This window comes from Chiloscyllium plagiosum, chromosome 2 (assembly GCF_004010195.1).
Source record: "Chiloscyllium plagiosum isolate BGI_BamShark_2017 chromosome 2, ASM401019v2, whole genome shotgun sequence".
Classification (NCBI taxonomy): domain Eukaryota; kingdom Metazoa; phylum Chordata; class Chondrichthyes; order Orectolobiformes; family Hemiscylliidae; genus Chiloscyllium; species Chiloscyllium plagiosum.
The window spans coordinates 132,052,739-132,072,117 of NC_057711.1; the positions used below are offsets into that span (position 1 = coordinate 132,052,739).

General features: G+C 41.4%; 1 protein-coding gene across 1 annotated transcript in view; it reads left to right on the forward strand.

Moving 5' to 3' along the window:
* The first annotated feature begins 10,686 nt into the window (after positions 1–10,686).
* The window catches only part of LOC122564024 (low-density lipoprotein receptor-related protein 2-like), a 109,787-nt gene continuing 101,094 nt past the window's right edge, over positions 10,687–19,379 (forward strand). The window contains exons 1-8 of the mRNA XM_043718478.1: positions 10,687–10,894; positions 13,361–13,483; positions 14,409–14,777; positions 16,155–16,271; positions 16,360–16,473; positions 17,211–17,330; positions 17,405–17,530; positions 18,140–18,311. Of these exons, the coding sequence (XP_043574413.1) occupies positions 10,828–10,894; positions 13,361–13,483; positions 14,409–14,777; positions 16,155–16,271; positions 16,360–16,473; positions 17,211–17,330; positions 17,405–17,530; positions 18,140–18,311 (1,208 nt within the window). The 5' untranslated portion in view covers positions 10,687–10,827. The remainder of the gene's footprint in view (positions 10,895–13,360; positions 13,484–14,408; positions 14,778–16,154; positions 16,272–16,359; positions 16,474–17,210; positions 17,331–17,404; positions 17,531–18,139; positions 18,312–19,379) is intronic.

A 19,379-nucleotide genomic window follows, 5' to 3' on the forward strand; every position in this document is an offset into this window, starting at 1 on the left:
CTGGGGTCGCAGAGTCCAGAACTAGAGGGCATAGTTTTAGGGTGAGAGGGGAAAGATATAAAAGAGACCTAAGAAGCAATGTTTTCATGCAGAGGGTGGTACATGTATGGAATGAGCTGCCAGAGGATGTGGTGGAGGCTGGTACAATTGCGACATTTAAGAGGCATTTGGATGGATATATGAATAGGAAGGGTTTGGAGGGATATGGGCCAGTGCTGGCAGGTGGGACTAGATTGGGTTGGGATATCTGGTCGGCGTGGACAGGTTGGACCGAAGGGTCTGTTTCCATGCTATACATCCCTATGATTCTGTCACTCTAATTGCTTCTGTTTTATTTCTATCCAGGTGGCTTCATTGAAAGACCCTTCTCGGACATCTCCCCCCTGCCCCCACCCCGTATTACCTGCAGTGATGATTTCCTTCATCAATAATCTAATGTTCCCACCTCTCTCAACCCACCATTAATACCTGAAACTTCTACACCCTGGAATGTGAAGCTGCCAGTCCTTTATTTCCTTCAACAAGGAATTGTGCAAACCAATAATTCACCGAAGCCTTTTCACAGCCTACAAGACAGAAGTCAAGAATATGATGGAATACTCCCGACTGGCCTGGGTGGGTGCAGCTGCAGAGTAGGGGCTCAAGGCTTTCTGAACCTGCAGCACCATTCCATAAAATCCTGGCTGATCTGATTGTAGTCTCATTCCATGTTCTTGTCTGCACCCCATAACCATTGACTCCTTTGCCTGTCAAAAATCTATCTAACCCAGCCCTGAATAAAGGGCAAGTCTCCACTGCCTGGAGCTTGACACCAATTGTCACTTCAAACACCTGCTTCCATTGGTTTAGGCTGTTGATGTTGTTTAATGTTGATGAGATGCACTGGACAATTGTGTTGTGGCTTCTTCAGAAGCACCTCTCAAGCCTGAGAGCTCTCAGCTCGAAGGAAAAGGGTTGCAGACAAATGGTATCTCTATCACCTCCAAGTTCCTGCCCAAGTTGGGAGACATACTGCCAATCCATTGTGATCATTGGGTCAAAATTCTGGAACTGCTCCCGTACAGCATTGAGGCAGTCCAAACACAGCATGGACAATAAAGGTTCAAGAAAGTGATTGGGCACCACTTTCTCAGAGGCACCAAGGGATGGGAAATAAATGCTGCCCTGAGGAGCAAATTCCTCATCCAAACCAATTACAGGTCATTCTGCTGTAACACATGTTGCACTAATGCAAATTCGCACTAACGTGATTGATGAACTGGCGGCATTGTTTCTAAAGTGCAAACTTTTAAATTGTGTATTGGTTATAAAGCGATTCTGGCTCCATTAGTTCAAGTGGTGCTGCTATTACGTGATTTTCTTATAACACAGGGTTGCACGAGTTATAGCAAAACCGAGTGTAATTTTATTTTTTAAAAATCCTATCTTGGTCATTTTGGGTCATCAGATATGAAAGAAAGGAGGAAGATGTCAAATTGTGAAATATTCTGCAAGTGCTTGCATCTTTCAACAGAGGTTGTTAGTTACTGTGTTAACTAGTTTAGGCTGAATCTTCAATCAAATCCACAAAAAGAATTTGATCACAAGCTTGAATTAGGCTCCAACCATTTTGACACTGACTTGGCTTCATTTCTGAAGTTAAGGAAACATCTTACTCAACAACAGAACACATGACCCTTGCATACTGTCAAGTCAAACTTTTGATACCAAGAATTATTACTGGATTTGGATTACCTCTCCCTGGAAATTGGATCCATCTGAATGTGCAACGTTTCTTTCCCTTGTGTGGGCAGCACCAGAAGCCCCTGGTTGTCAATACAAAGATAGTGATGATACTTCTTGAATGGTTCAGAATCCATGTGGTGGGACCCCTACACCTTTGTTCTAGGTTTTGACCCAGTTAGCAAAGAAAGAATGATAATGTGTTGTCATCCAAAAGAGTGTGTGACTTGGTTGAAGGTAATGCTTTTACCTTGTTCATTGTAAATAGCAATTGAATTGTACTCCAATTTCCCTGCTCACCTCACTCATTCACTGTCTCTCTCTAAACTTAAATGCCCTCCATTCTCTCAGGGCAATGTTAACACTGTCATGAATCCTACTGACATAAAGGTGCTTACTTCCACCTATGTGGTTCAGATATCAGCTCTCTGATACAACATTCTACTTTCCCTCTGAACTGTGTTGCTTTGACTTCTGCTGATACCTACTTTTTTACAGGATATGTAAAGCATTCCTTCCTTTTCTCAGTCCTTCTCAGGGCCCTCCCACATCTGTTCGAGTTCTCAGTGAATGAAAGGATGCGAGGAACAGAAGGATCTCAGAGTGCTTGTCCACAAATCCTTGGAGGTGAAAGGAGCAAATTACTGCAGAGGCTGGAATCAGTACTGAAAACAACACATGCTGGAGATCACAGCAAGTCAGACAGTGTCCATGAGAGAGAACAAACTAACGTTTTGAGTCTAGATGACCCTTTGTCAGAGCTGAAGTTAAGTGTGGAAGGATAAGCATCTGTCCTATAGGTTGGGGGTGGGAGCAGTGGGTGTAGGGTGCTGATGGAGAAGATAGTTGGTAGTTCAGATTAATTGGCAGGCAGGTTAATAGGTTGGTTAAGAAGGCATAATGGACACTTGCGGGTCTCAGGCGCTGTGAGGCAGCAGTGCTAACCACTGTGCCACCGTGCCGCCCAAAAGTTGGTAGTTCAGATTAATTGGCAGGCAGGTTAATAGGTTGGTTAAGAAGGCATAATGGACACTTGTCTTTATCAGTTGAAGCACAGTTTATAAGAACAGGAAGCTGCACAGGACTTTAATTAGTCGGCAGCTAGGGTACTGTGTACAGTTCTGGTCACCGCACTATGGATATGTTTGTACTGGAGGAGGTGCTGAGGAGGATGTTGCCTGGGATGGAGGATTTTAGCTCTGAGGAGAGACTAGGTAAGCTTGGGTTGTTTCCTTGGCAGCAGAGAGATCGACTGGATAGAAGTGCATATGATTCTGAGGGGCATGGAGAGGGTGAGTAGAAAGCTCAGCTTCCACCTCAGCAGCCTTTGTATTTGATGGATCGTTCTCCACCTCCAGTGTGACCCTGTTACCAAGCCCATCTCCTTTCTCCAATCCCCAGCCCCAATCCCCAACAGCATCATCCCTTCAGCATTCCAAAGTGAAAATAAACCATACCAGCAGACATAGACCATTCAGCCCATTGAATCTGTCATCCAATGAGATCATGGCTGATCTGTTAATCCTCAACCTCACTTTCCTGCCTTTTCCCCATAACCCTTGATTCCCTTCCTGATTTAAAATCTGTCTGTCTTAACCCTGAATATACTTACCGACCCAGCCACAGTAGGTCTTAGCTATAATTCAACTTTTAATATCAATCATGGGAAACTTCTTGAAACAGTTAATTAGGATAGAATTAAAAGTCACATGGAAAAATTGTGGCTTAATTAGTACAGGCCAGTATGGATTTCTTGGGAGAAAATTTTGTTTCACTAAGTTGCTGGAGTTTTTTTGAAGAGAACGAGTTGAAGAAGATTTTTCACTCTTCTCTCTTGTTTTTGCATTCAGGTGATAGCTGTTCATCTTCCTGCTATTTTACACCTCCTCGTAATGCCTCTTTCCTCCCCCTTTGTAATCTGTTCTATTGCCCACTTTGGTTCGGTGTCACCAGTTCTTGTCATTTAATCACAAGATCCAACGTTGCCCTCTTTAACGTTTGAGAGAAAGTAAGTACTGCAGATGCTGAAGATCAGACTCAAAAAGTCATAGAATAGAATCCCTACAACGTGGAAACAGGCCCTTCAGCCCACCAAGTCCACACCGACCCTCCGAAGAGTAACCCACTGAGACCCCCTCCCCTACATGATTACCCTAAATGTGGTGCTGGAAAAGCACAGCTGGTCAGGCAGCATCTGAGGAGTAGGAAAATCGACATTTCAAACATAAGCCCTTCATCAGGAAGGTTACCATTCTGACTTAGAAATTATTGGACTGAAGTTTTTTCTGTCACCTCAAATGTAACCAAACCTGCTGAATTTTTCCAGAATTTTCTGCTTTTTATTTTAGATTTTCAACATCTGCAGTATTTTGCTATTCTTGAAAGTAATGGTGTTCTTTCTTGAGCAGAATGACCTAACAAATCCATGGTTTACAGTAATGGACGTGGACCAATCAGAGCAAAGCTGTACAGGTTAGGGTAGATTGGCCATGAGAAAATGCCCATAGTGTCCAGGGATGTGCAGGCTAGGTGGGTTAGCCATGGGACATGCAGAGTTATAGGGATGGGGGTAGGACTGGGTGTGATACTGTTTAGAGGGTTGGTGTGGGCTCGATGGGACGAATGGCCTGCTTCCATACTGTAGGGATTCTATAAGAAGTCTGTTTATAGTTTTAATCAAGAAATAAATTAAACAGGACTCATCAGCCTTGTAGCTACAACTCTGAAACATCAATGCCTTATCTTCACTCTTCACAATCCCATGATGCATTTCTTTATCAATTAAAGCTAAGCAGAGTCATGTGATATGGAAGATGTGCATTTGTTGAAGTTAAACAGAATAATGTAACATTCGATACATCAATGAATATACATTGATTGTGTGATTATAACTAAACCAAGTCAATTATGAAGTATCAATTTGCCTACTAATCCTACAGAAATCACAGCCATGTGAGAGATAAGCAGATTTTCAGACATTCCCCAGAATGAAAGAAGTTGTAATGGCCAAATTTTTCCACATCTCTCCCAAGCAGCCACGGTCTCCCTGACTGCAGGTAAATCCAGTCAGCATGGATCCTTGAACCATGAGATTGATGACTACATTTTATTGTGGGTAACACCAAGGATGAAACATTTGCAGGGAATGTGTGAGGGCCTGGCCAACGCACATCACTCCACATATCCATGAACCTCGTGAGTGAGAGTAGAACATAGAACATAGAACATAGAAGAATACAGCGCAGTACAGGCCCTTGGGCCCTCGATGTTGCGCCGATCCATTTTCACCTTTTCCAGGATTTCCAACACCTCTTCTCTACATACCTCAAAGAGTATGGAGTCATTCACAATTTCACACATTTCTGGAAAAAAGATTCATGCAGTCTATCAGATTTTCAAGGCCGGGAGCTGGACAGTGGTCTAGTGCTCTCCCTCAGTGGTCTACAAGTAAAGCTGCACAAATCACTGTCTCTCTCAGTCTAAATGCTAACTTGTAGGTTGCTCAAGTATTTCTGGGCAATTAAGAATCTACACAAACTCTGAAAAACCGAGGGCCATTGAAGCTGGAAGGGTTGAAAAAGAGATTCAACAGCGGTCCCAATCAGTTGCCTAACGTGAGAAACTTCACTAAATGATACATGATACTGACTGAAACCTGAACAAATCCCTATGGTTTGTTAATGCTATGTCTCACTGATTGTTTCTTTGTCCCCTAACAGTGAGTTGGACCTATAAAGTGTGGATACTTGAAAATAAACCACTCAAAGATATCAAGCACACACTCAAATGGAGAAAGAGCAATTTATGTAGTTCTAGAAATGTTGAAGGATTGCAAATATGACCAGGTCCACATTTGACCATGGGTTGCTTGCCTTATAAAGTCACACAGTAGGTAGACATTAATCCAGCTGACTCATCCTGGATGCAGGTTTCAGTTAGATTCTAACTCATCAATGGTTTGTTCCAGCATTTTCTCTCAGATGTCAATGTCCTGATCCTCATCTTCATCCTCCGAAGATAGCCATTGATTCCCCATTTTCTCTGCATCCAGGCCATCTCCCAGTTTGTCAGGTTGCAACTGTGAAAGGCACACAGTCTGTCAGAAAGTAACAGAATACCCTTTCTGGTCTGTACTGCAAGATCCATAGTCCTTCATCTTAGGGAGGCATAGGGTCTGTTTCACTCTGGCCTAGTTGGAAATAGGAGCAGTGCTGCATCAGTCTGAGGGGGTTTTGGTGAAGGTGTCATGAGCTGTGTTTGGAGGGTATCTTGTTTCCCAGCTGCCATCCAAGGGTCAGGAACCTGAGAGTTCTCCAGTACCAATTCCTCCCTGCAGCTGCCAAGATATGTGGCAGAGACTTCCACAATATGGCATCAACGGTCACAGAGAAGTTAAACCCCTTTGGCAAACACTGCAGGTTGGTGTTGAGGTTCAGCCAAAAGCACCCATCCATCTGGTGAAATCTATGAATGGAGGAGAATCCCGCTGACGGGTCTGTTTGATCTTCACGTGAAAGGGGAAGGATGGAAACAGCATAATCTGGAGAAAATGACATCAGTGACATTATGGATTCATTTGTGGGTTAGAATCATAGAATCATACAGTACATCAAGTCTGTACTGCCAAAGCTACACTAAATCTACACCAGTCTCAATTTCCTACGTTATTCCCAAAGCCTTGAATGTTATGACACTTCAAGCTCATCCAAATACTTGTTAAACAGGAGATTTCCTGCCTCAACTACATTCCCAGGCAGTGCATTTCAGACCCACCACCCACTGGGTGAAAATACTTTTCCACTCTAAACCTCCTGCCTTTCACCTTGAAGTCATGCCCCCTTATTATTGACCCTTCAACTAAGGGGAACAGTTGCTTCCTATTCACACTATCCCTGCCTCTCGTAATCGTATCCACCTCTATAAGCTTCTACCTCAACCCTCTCAGCTCCACAGGAAATCACTTGGGTTAAGGTTTGGGAGATATTAGGTTCTTGGACCAAGCCCATTCCTGATGATGGGCTTATGCCCGAAACGTTGACTCTCCTGCTTCCCAGATGCTGTCTGACCTGCTGTGTTTTCCAGTGACACACGTTTTGACTCTGAATGAGCTATTGTGTTGGAACTTCAGGGCAGCTGTAACCTTGAAAGCTCCTGGGATGGGATTGCCAGTCAGTCTCTCTGAGACCAAGTCCTACTCCAGCAGATAGCACAGCTTGGTGATGATAATCTGTATCTGCATTGTGCTTCCTGTTGCTTCTCCAACTGGAAGTAGTTGGTGTTGCAGAGTTTACTAATGCTGATATAATTGCTCTCTCCTTCAATGCTGTGTTCACCTATGCAGCAAGGCCACAAGGACTCCAGCAACAATGATGTCCTTATCAGACTTGTGGGAAATGCCAGTAAGGGAACACTGATGCCTGAACTGCCAAATCAATCACAATGATGCCTTATGTTATTGGCTGGTGCAGTATGCAATGGGAATTTCACCAACAGGCCTGTGTCATGCCTCAACAGGGAACTCTGAGGTACATAACCATCCCAAATGTACATCACAGAACTAAACTATTCATGCTACACTGGGGGAGTGAAATTCTGGCATTAAACTATTGTGATAGATTCTCCCCCAACACCAAAAGTACCCCACCCTTAAACATCACCATATTTTTGCATATTGTGTATAATCGAGTAATAGTCAATCTCATGCAAAAGTGGACCCTTATTTTTGGGCAAAAAAATTTGGAATTCTCCATATATCTCATGTAAACATTGACCCTAGTTCTTCACAGATAACAGATCAACATTTATGAGTCAGTGTGCCGGCCGTCCCACTCCATTCCAGGTCTTCTGAATTACCATAATTCATTGTGTATTTTTCTTTATTAGTTTGGAGATCAATTAAGCTTCTGCTAATGATATGGTATGAATTTTGATGGTGCCCTCAAAAGTAATATCCATATAACAGTCGACCCCATAAATTCAACCTTAAAAAGTGGTAAAAAAAATTTGACTATTACTCAGTATATATGACACTTACATTTCAGTTTGAATGTGGCTGCTCCAAGTCATTGTTTTCGGTGTCAGGCTTGGAATATTATTCAGAAATAGCAAACCCACATGAGATTTTTAAGTTATTGGTAACTAGATTTGTTTCTCTGACATGGCTCTGAATGTAAATACAAGGAACCATGAGGGTATCAGGCAAGAATCCATCAGGCAAGGATGGATAGGAGAACCTTACAGCCGATGGTGTATAGACAATGGTTCATATTTAAATAATTTATGTGCATAAATTGTAACAATTATTCATTCCTGTCTGGCATAAAAATGGAGGAAAGCTAGATAAGGGAGAACCAGTGGATGTGGTATATTTGCATTTTCGGAAAGCTTTGATAAGGTCTCTCATAAGAGGTTAGTGGGCTAAGTTAAAGCATATTGGGTAATGGGTAATGTATTAGCATGGATTAAGAATAGGTTGACAGACAGACAGGAAACAGAGAGGGGGAATAAATGAGTCTTTTTCCAGGTGGCAGACAGTGACTAATGGGGTCAATGCTTGGGCCACAGCTATTCACAATAAATAGAAATGACCTGGTTGGGGGAACCAAATGCAACATTTCCAAGTTTGCTGATGACACAAAATTGGGCACGTTGGTGAGAATGTAAGGTGAATTAGACAAGTTGGGTGATTGGCAAACACAAGATAGAAGAAGTACAACACGGTTAAATGTAAAATTAAACACTTGAAAAACAGCAAGGAAGAGTATTCTTTGAATGGTACTATATTGAAAAGTACGCACAAACAAAGGAAGCAGGGGGTCCATATACATCAGTTGAAGGAAGTAAACAGGCAGGTACAGTAAGCAATTACTAAAAGGATATAATTGCCATTGAGGTCATGTAGCGAAGAATCAGCAGAATTGAGCAGGTCTGTGTTCACCAGAGCTTAGAAAGATGAGAGAAGATTGGTTTGAAACATATAAATTTCTAACAGGGCTGGACAGATTAGATACAGGGTGATGTTTCCCCTAAGTGTAGAACTAAGGGGCACAGCCTCATGATACAGGATAGGTCATTCAAGACAGAGCTGAGGAAAGATTTCTTCAGTCAGCGAGTAGTGGACCTGCGGAATCTAAATCATTGAAATTATTCCAGAAAAAGATTTCTTTACATTTTGAAGACATCAAGAGATAGGGGGTGAAATGGTCTTTCAATGACATTTCATTGTATGGAATGAGCTGCCAGAGGATGTGGTAGAGGCTGGTACAATTACAACATTTAAAAGGCCTCTGGATGGGTATATGAATAGGAAGGGTTTAGAGGGATATGGGCCAAGTGCCGGCAAGTGGGACGAGATTGGGTTGGGATATCTGGTCAGCATGAATGGGTTGGACTGAAGGGTCTGTTTCCATGCTGTACATCTCTATGATTCTGTGACATCCTGAGTTCATTTAGGCTGCTGGGAGATTGTCACAAAAGGGTGTTGATGTGTTATAACCTCAGCCAAAAAGTTTCTAAGTACGTAAGCATGATAGAGTAATCAAATATGATTTTAGATTTTACTGTAATCAGTCTCCATCAAATGATCTGTATACCATGGATCTAAGGAATCTTAGGCCACAGTGGTATTGTCCCTGTCTCTGAAACAAGTGACCCTGGGTTCGAGTCCCACATACTTCACAGGTGTACAATGACATCTCTGAACTGATTGATTAGAAAATATCTCAACCATACACCTCCTCCTACACCACATTGTGCCTATTTTTAATCAACTCATTTAGACACGTGATGGTACACACTGAGTGGGTGGGACGTAAACCCAGCCTTGAGGCTCAGGCACTACCACTGGACTACAAGAGCCCTGGGCTGAGTTCAAATTTCACCACCTGCCACAGTGGGACCCATGCTCCCATTAACCTTGGCTTCTACATTAGTGCCATTACCATCACAACACCAACACTGTGTTTTGTTACATTAAATGTTGACATTCAACACCAATGTACAACATAAACATAGCAAGAGAATTTAACATGCTAATGTCCACATTAAAATGTTCATGATTTAGTAGTTTTGAATTCATTCAGTTGAAAGATATGTTTAAAATATGCTTCACATTCAAAATAATCTTTTCAGTCATCCAATTCTAAATGGTGTTGGGGTCAGCTAGTTCAGTTGGCTGGCCAGCTGGTTTGTGATATAGAGTGCCACTAACAGCACGGATTAAATCCCTGTACCAGCTTGGTTACCACAAAACACCTTCAACTTCTCTCCCCACCTGTAACGCTACCTGATGAAAGGTCAGCGCTCTGAAAGCTAGTGCTTCCAAATAAACCTGTTGGGCTATAACCTGGTGTTGGGTGATTTTTAACTTTGTACACCCCAGTCTGACACCAGCACCTCCACATCACGGCTATAATGACAGAGGAGCCTTATGGTAATGACAGAGGTGACTTTACCTCCTATTTTAAATCTAAACCACCATCAACTTGACAAGAGAGTACACTGAAATCTGATATAGATATTTTTAACTCGCTCATTCTGATATTATACCCATAGCTCTGGAGCAGGTGGAACCAGAACCTAAAAGAGAAACCTCTATCTGCCCATCAATCTGCTCTGAGATGTGATTACACACCAGCTCTCCTGGTTTAGGGGTGGGGACACTACCACAGCACCATAAGAACTCTAACAATATCCAGCCACAGAGACCACATTGAAATTATAACTAGCTACAGGTCAATATCTCACGTGGGAATCTAACCATCGCGCAAGATCAATATTTGAATTCAGTGAATCAAGTGGAAGGTGCTAACTTAGTAGACAGCAATCAGTCCCGTTTATAATTAGCTATAAGAACAGGTTGCAATTAGGTCTGATTGATCAATCGTTATTAAGTAGCAATACCAATGGTTAATATCGATAGGTTAAGAAGCTAATGAGAATAGAAGGCACCCGATAACCAATCAATTGTCGGAAGAGTAAAACAATGATAAAATAGCATGCCTGGGTGTGTTGTTTAGGTGAGTTGGAAAGATAAACAAATTCAGGAGTTTAATCGGTGAGGAGTAGGGACAGTGTTTACAGTTAGGGTCCCTCCGGCTTAATGACATGGTCCCTTTTCCAGTCGCTTTCTTCCTACTCGCCTTATGTTCCTATTCTCCTACCACAGTCAATGGTGAGTAGTAATGTGGCTTAATTCTAAACATTGCTAGAACTTTATTCGAGAAAATCACCTGTGGACAGTGCCTCGAGACTGACTAAATAACCGTGACTGATGAGTGAGAGTTTGATCCCAATGTTTCTCGTTTGTAGAGCATTTCTTTTACTTGTTATTCTGTTTGACTGGAATTGCATCCCACCAACAGCAAGCAAGTTTATTTTTAATTTTTATCAAAACCATACATTTAATGAAATGCAATGTTCTATTGTATGTTATTTCAAAAGTCAGGATTGTGTTGGTGGATGCCAAAGGACTGTGTAAAATATGGATGTGCCTGTTGGTGGGAGTTCTGCAGTGTATAAACCTGTTGATCAGTAAATTTGACACTGATTCTGCTTTGTATTTCTAAAAGTTTTGGATCTTTCTTCAACATGAGTAGGTATGTTAATTTCTTTGGGACAGTTCTACTATCCAATTGGATTGGGATTATACTATCCTTGGATAAAGTGTATATGCTTTCCATTAGTTAAAATTTACATAATTGTTTAGTAATGTCCTGAGTTCCCAACTATATGCTTTTTGTATGGAGCAGTCTCTTAACTTTCCTGGAAAGCCTTTCCTTAACTGCACTCTGTTAGCTGCTGCCTCCTATCAATGCCCCAAATAGCTGTATAGGTTTAATTCTTTGCCCCATTAGTCCTACTGTATCTTGACTGCTTGGATCAAGTGCTTTTTATGTTTTCCTTCATATCCAAAAGTTGCATTTTCTCTAACTTTAATCTGAGTTCTGGATGTTGCTTCAGATTATCTGACAGTCACTTCAAGGCAAATATTTCCCCTAAGATGTAGTGCCCAAGGTGTTTACTGCCTTCAGGTCCTGTCTAATTAGGGCTCTATAGCTGAAGTATTAAACCCCTACTCTATAACTCTACAAATACACTGCTGAATGTAGAGCAAGGTGTTTTATAAGGTTCACCATGGTAGGCTCATTCAGAAAGTAAGGAGGCATGGGATACAGATTTGGCTGGCCCATAGAGTGGTTTGTGATGGAAGTATTCAACCTGGAGCTTGGTAACCAGTGGTGCTCTGTAGAGATCTGTTCTAGGACCTCTGCTCTTTGTGACTTTTATAAATAACATGGATGAAGGAGTGGAAGGGTGAGTTAGTAAGTTTGCTGATGACAAAGGTTGATGAGTTGTGGATAGTGTGGAGGGCTGTTGTAAATAGCAATGGGATGTTGACAGGATGCAGAGCTGTACTGGCGTGACAGATGCTGTTCAACCTCTAAGTCTGAAATTCTTAATTTTTGGAAGGTTGAATTTGAATAGAAGGTTAAAGGTAAGATTTTTGGCAATGTGGAGGAGCAAAGGAATCTTGGTCCCTGTCCATAGATCCCTCAAAGTGGCAATAGTTGATGGGGATTAGATTACAGTGTGGAAACAGGCCCTTCAGCCCAACAAGTCCACGCTGAAGTGCAACCCACCCATACCCCTACATTTACCCCTTACCTAACACTATGGGCAATTTAGCATGGCCAATTCACCTAACCTGCGCATCTTTGGACTGTGGGAGGAAACCGGAGCACCCAGAGGAAACCCACGCAGACACGGGGAGAACGTGCAAACTCCACACAGTCAGTCGCCTGAGGTGGGAATTGAACCTGGGTCTCTGGCGCTGTGAAGCAGCAGTGCTAACCACTGCCACCCACTAAGGGTTGTAAATAAGGCATATGGTGTGTTGGCTTTCATTAACAGGAGATCGAATTTAAGAGCTGTGAGGTTATGCTGCAGCTTGACAGAGCCCTGGTTAGACCACACTTGGAATATTGTTCAGTTCTGGTTGCCTCAGTATTGGAAGGATGTGGAAGCATTAGAGAGGGTGGAGAGGAGACTTGTCTGGATTGGAGGGCATGTCCTTGAGGGAACTAGGGCTTTCCTCCATTGAGTGAAGGTTTCTCGATCGAGCTGTACAAGATGAGCATAGTGAATAGTCGGACTTCCCAGGTTGGAAATGGCTGCTATGAGGGGGCATAACTTTGATTCGAGGGAGGTTTTGGGGAGATGTCATAGGTAGGTTCTTTAAACATGGCTTGCGGGATGCACTGCCAGCATTGGTGGTAGTCAATACATTAGGGGCATTTTAAGTGATTATGTTGGCATATGAATAATAGTGAAATGAAGGATATGTCTTTCCTTTTTTAAGATAAAAGGCTAGCACAACATAGAGGGGCTGAAGTGGCCTGTACTGTTCTGTTCTATCTCCCCTGGATAATTGACCAGGCCTAGACATAATATTATGAGCACCTTCTAAGCCAGTGTGATAAAATGTGTTTTTTGCTCTCCTTTGATCTCAATGGTAATCTGGTGAGTGCCATGCTTGAAGAACTAAGGCAGCTAAAAGGTAACTTTTAACTGGCATGCACTTTCTAAACTTTAAGGCAAGAATGTTGCAGCTTTAAAAGTGATCCTGGTAATGTTTCAGGCTCGGACACGTGTCAAGCCAGTGAAGTACACTGTAGTTCTGGAGCTGTGCAGTGTATTCCTGTCTCTTGGAAATGTGATGGAGAAAAAGACTGTGAAGATGGTAGTGATGAAGAGAACTGTGGTAAGTGATTAAGACTTGCCCCTCTCTAACAAAGGATGAGTAGGCATTTATTTTTGTGGCATAAATGAGCTACTTTCTAACTTACTGTAGACTTTTCCTTTAGTCAACATAATGTTGGAGTTGTGCAAAACAAGGCATAATTTTCAGTACACAATTGGATAATCTGTCTTTAATCATTGACCTTTACAAAACAAAAATCAGACTTTTCATAACTTAAAACCCATCAACTGCAATCTCTGCCTGTGGCACTGAAAAGTAATAATCGGAGTAAATATTAAAAAGGTAGTGGTGCCACCCGTATGCCTCTTATTTTGGAGTATCTGTACTGTGATGGAACATAATGCAGGGCATGTGAATTATGCTACACAATAGTGGACTTGAGTTTAACACACTTCAAAATGTCCACCTTCCAAACTTGCACTTCAGTATGCAATAAGTCAGTTTTACCACCAGTCTGCACTTAAATGCTGTTTGGTCCTATGACTGACTGTTACACTAATCATCTAGAGACTGATACTCCGGGGACAGGGATTTAAATCTCAGGATAACAGCTGGTGGAATAAAAAATCCATCAGTTACATGACCTGTATTACAGATCGATTTATTATCAGATGGTGATAAACACTGGTATGGTTCAGTAATGCCTGTTTTGAATCTGCTACATGCTGTCCTTGCATGTCTGACCTGCATCTAACTAGATCCACAGCAATGTGGCTGACTCTTTAATTGTCTGTTGAATTGTTTATTAGGTTATTAATAACAAAACAACACAAAGCATGTCACATCAACCTAATGGTGATTGGGAGCAGGCAATAAATAACATCCTTCCAGCAATGATTGCATCCATAAAGAAATATAAAAGCTTGTTTTTATATAGTCAGTAATTTCTAGGTTTAAAGGAAAGAAATCAATTTTTTTTTTCCAGGTACCCTTGCATGTAATCCATTAGAGTTTACTTGTACCAGTGGTCGATGCATATCCAAGAAGTTTCATTGCAATGGTGCAGATGACTGTGGTGATGGGAGTGATGAGAGAGGCTGTGGATTGCCCACCTGTGGTCCACATGAATTTCAGTGCAACAATTCTGAATGCATCCCCTTGAATTGGCTGTGTGATGCCAATGCTGACTGTGCAGATAAATCTGATGAAGCTCCAAACCAGTGTGGATATACACTTTCAATCATGACTTGTCCTCCTGCTGAGTTCTTGTGTGATTCTGGCCAATGCATTCATCAGCACTGGTACTGTGATGGAGATAAAGACTGCAGTGATGGAAGTGACGAAGCCCGGTGTCGTAAGTTTGTTATTTGAATTTTTGATATTTGTTTGCCTTCCCTTCAATTTTAGCACCACTCAATAGTACTTACTAAGCCTACACAATGGACTGCTCCTGTTCTGTGGGTTGGGGGCTGTTTATCCCCAGTGTCAAAGGCTGACTGTTGACCTTCTACAAATGTTTATAGATTCATGAGGCCTCAGGTGAATAGCCAGGTCTTTTATCCCAGTGTAGGGGAATCCAAAACAAGAGGGCTTAGGTTTAAGGTGAGAGGGGGAAGGGACTTAAGGGGCAACGCTTTCATAGAGGATGATGTGTATGGAATGAGCTGCCAGAGGAAGTGGAGGCTGGTACAATTGCAGCATTGAAAAGGCATCTGGATGGGTAGATGAATAGAAGGGTTGAGAGGGATATGGACCCAGTACTGGTAAATGGGACTAGGTTAATTTAGGATATCTTGTCAGCAAGGGCAAGTTGGACTGAAGAGTATTTGCATGTTGTACAGCTCTGACTAGTTCTGACTTACTTTGAACTACCAAATGAATAAGTTTTTGTTAAACTGGTGCATGGAAGCAGAAATTTAATCTAACCATAAACTTGCTCTTAATATTATTATTGTCTGGCTCTTAAACTATTTTCTTAGAGCTCAGTATGGTTGTGGAACCTGGGGTGTATTTAAGATCTGCTATGGCTCAGGGCCCTTTTTTTTTCCCTGGTGAGGCATGATCCCTTAAAATTTGAAATGGAATTCAGCACCTAAAACAGACCTTTGACCCCTACGTGTGGTCTTTCAGATGGATTAAAATGTGACACTGGAAAAGCACAATGTCACGTAGCATCTAGGGAGCAGGAGAGCCGATGTTTCGGGCATAAGCCCTTCATCAGGAATATCTGAAGGTTTATGCTCGCAACATCTACTCTTCAGATGCTGTGTAACTTTGTGCTCTTCCAGCACCACACCTCTTTTGACTGATCTCCATTAACTGCAGCCCTCCATTTCAGATGAATACACCAGGATCTATCTTCACAAGTAGACTCAAAATTCCATGGCACCATTTGAATAACAGGAGTTATCCTTGATGTCTGTCTGATCTGACCAAGACTAATCTTTAATCAAATTAGCCATTAAACCTGGTCCCTTTCAAAACACTACCCAATTTACTATAGTACTGTGTTCCAAAACTGAATATAGAATTAAAATCATCTTGATCCATTTTAATAAAATAACTTAAATGTCAACTGAACTAACTCAGTTCTACAATTGATCTTGAATTTTATTTGATCCTAGAGAATTCTAGCAACATTGTTTGTATAATAGCATAATACATTTGGTCTCTGATACTGATTTTTTTTTTTGAATGTGCTCCAATGACTTTTTGCTATTAAATTTAATAGCATTCCAAATATGCAAATCTGGCTACTTCAGATGTGATAACAACTGTGTTCCTGAAAGCAAGAAATGTAACCACTTTATCGACTGCATTGATGGAAGTGATGAGCTGAACTGTGAAAGTAAGTACATGTTTAAATTCAGTGAGTGTGCTTTTATTGAACTTTTTAAAACACAACTAACTTTTGGTTTCCTTTCTATCTGCTACAGAGTGCACAGGGCCTTCAGATTTCCAGTGCCAAACTGGAGAATGTATAAATATAACCCACGTGTGCAACCAGCAACAAGATTGCAAGGACTGGAGTGATGAGCCCCTCCAATGTAGTATGTGGCTTTAAAGCTTCTAGCTTTTTGTCGTCTTTCAATTTGATTAAATCTTTCAACCAGAACATCCAAACTTTAAATGTTGGCTTTGCAAATTCATTCTTTGCAAATGTGGGAGGAAAGCCAGTTGCATTAGGCTAATATCTCCATAACATTTCAATATAATTTATAGTTTGAACTCCACTCATTTTATAAGCAGAAAACGTGTTGCTGGAAAAGCACAGCAGGTCAGGCAGCATCCAAGGAACAGGAGAATCGACGTTTCGGGCATAAGCCCTTCTTCAGGAAAGGGCTTATGCCCGAAACGTCAATTCTCCTGTTCCTTGGATGCTGCCTGACCTGCTGCGCTTTTCCAGCACCACATTTTCAGCTCTGATCTGCAGCCATCACTTTCTCTCATTTTATAAGCAATAAACCTGTCTTTTCAGACCAGTCACTGTTCTTGTATCAGTTTCATGTGTCAGAAAATGTCAAGTTTTAGATTGCAATAACTAAATTAAACAGAACACCATGTCAACACAGATGTTACTTTGTCTATTTGAAGTTATCCCAATGTGGATTTGAAAGCTGAAGTTGACCAGGAATAAAACCTTTTTATGCAAATGCACATTTCAAACTTTGAATTTTTATACTGACTGCATATGGAATATACATCAGGGGGGCAAGTAAATAGTTAGAGCTTGTCTTCGGTTTTTGAAGTCCTCAATGAGGAAGAATCAACTGTTTTTGTTTTCCAGATGTGGATGAATGCTTGTTGAGCAATGGTGGCTGCTCTCACATCTGCAGAGATCTTCTCATTGGCTATGAATGTCAATGTCCACCTGGCTTTGAACTGGCTGACCAACACTCCTGTGCAGGCAAGTTCTGTTCAGGAAATCTCACCTCCATTGTCCCAGATCAGGAATTTGATGGGATTTTTTTTTTTGTGTAGATATTGATGAATGCCAAAATCCAGGATCCTGTAGTCAAATTTGTCTGAATTCAGTTGGAAGCTATCAATGTGAGTGCCTGAAAGGATATCACCTCGATCTGATCAATGGGGCTTGTAAGGTTATAGGTAAGTACAATATCTGTTTTTAAAAAAAAAAGTAAACTTAATGACTAGTTAAATTTCAGCTAGTTAAAAATTTCCCTTGGACTGAAGATAAGCTAGGAGACTTCACATCTCCACTAGTAATAACTGGTTTGCTTCACAACTTTCACTGAGTATTTTGAGATTTTAAGTCTCATTCTATATTCTTTCCACTGACCACTTCTCATAGATCATGACCAGGGAGTTGAGGGTTATGGGTAAGATGTAAGAAGGTGGATGAGGAATATCTGATGGCTATCAAATGGTAAGGCAGCCTCAAAGGGCTGAATGGCCTATTTTTCACCTTGTGGTCCATCTTCTGTTTTATTGTCCAATAAAAAAATGCACCACTTTATTTGATATTATGTTAACTTTTTTGGTGGGCCTCAGCTGTTAACTTAAATTGTTTAACAAGGTGCTATGTAAATTTGCAGTATATGCTGTCAGTCATCCCTCAAACATTGAAAGGATTCCCCTTTAGTTAAGGAGGTGGTCGTCATAATGCAGTAAGATGGGTGCAGTAGTGGTCTCTGATCTGAATCCAATTAAGGATGTGTGCTATCCATTGTTCATGTGCTTGTTATCTTCAAACAGGAGAAGAGCCCTTTTTGATTTTTACTAATCGTCATGACATCCGTAAAATGGGATTGCATCACTTGAAATATACTTTGATTGTTGACCAGCTGAAAAATGCTATTGCTCTTGATGCTGATGTTGCAGCACAGACCATCTTCTGGGCTGACTTGGCAGAGCATGCAATCATCAGGTAAATGTTCAGAAAATCTAATGCCCAACTGAGTCTAATCTATTTCTAGTTCCAGGCATGTAAATGTTTGCTTCTAAGCTGTTTTAAATTCACCATAATCCCAGAGGGCTGCTCTAATTAGAAATGACTGGTTTAATCAGAGGTTCCTCATCTCTCAGCAAGGGGATATCTTAAGATGGCACCTCCTAGTAACATGAGCTGGTGCAGGAATTGAAGCCTACTTTGCATCATTGTGCAAGCCAGGCACTTGGCCAACTGAGACTGATGAGAGAACCCTGGTATTGATTGAAGACACTTGTTCAAGTTTCTAGCCTTGCATTCAGATCAAGTTGTTGGAAAAGCAATGTTTTACACTGCAATATGATAGAGCATTCTCTTTTGTGGTCTAAGATAAGTGTTTTTGACTTTTTTGATTTTTTTTCTTTTGAATTGTCCTGTTGAGTGAATGTATCTTGTACAGTTTTCACTATTTCCATTATTGCTTTAAGGAAAAATCTAGAGCTCTGGATTTTTCCCTTCTGCAGTGATGGGTTCTAGTCTAGCTAACAAATCTGCTTGGTCAACCCCCCAACTCTAAGTTCTTTGACTTGGAGTTAATCGCTACAATTTGGAGCTGAGGTAGCCATGGATATGGGTTAACTCTTGGGAGTCTGGTCTTTAAAGTCCACCTTATTCAAGAGAATGTGGCCCAACATTTTCAAAGCAAGCTTGATATTTGTCTAAATTAGACAAAGTGGATCTTGGGCTTTGTCTGTATCGCTGGCCAAATGTTAAGCTGAAGTGGTGGAAGTAATTCTTCTAACATTTCACTGTCTACGGTTGTGTTTTTCTTTAATTGGGATGTTTTTAAGTAGGAGCCAGGAATGCTCTACCTAGACTCAGTGATTCCTCCTTAGGACTGTATATACACCTTGACTTTTTTCAAGAAGCCTTATCCCCATCTGTTGAACTGACCAGGGAGAGCTACTCTTTCCATTGGACAGGTCTCTGACAAATCACTCAATTCATGAATCCCTACAGTGTGGATCCAGACAGGCCATCCCACCCTGACCTTCATTTCCCCCACCT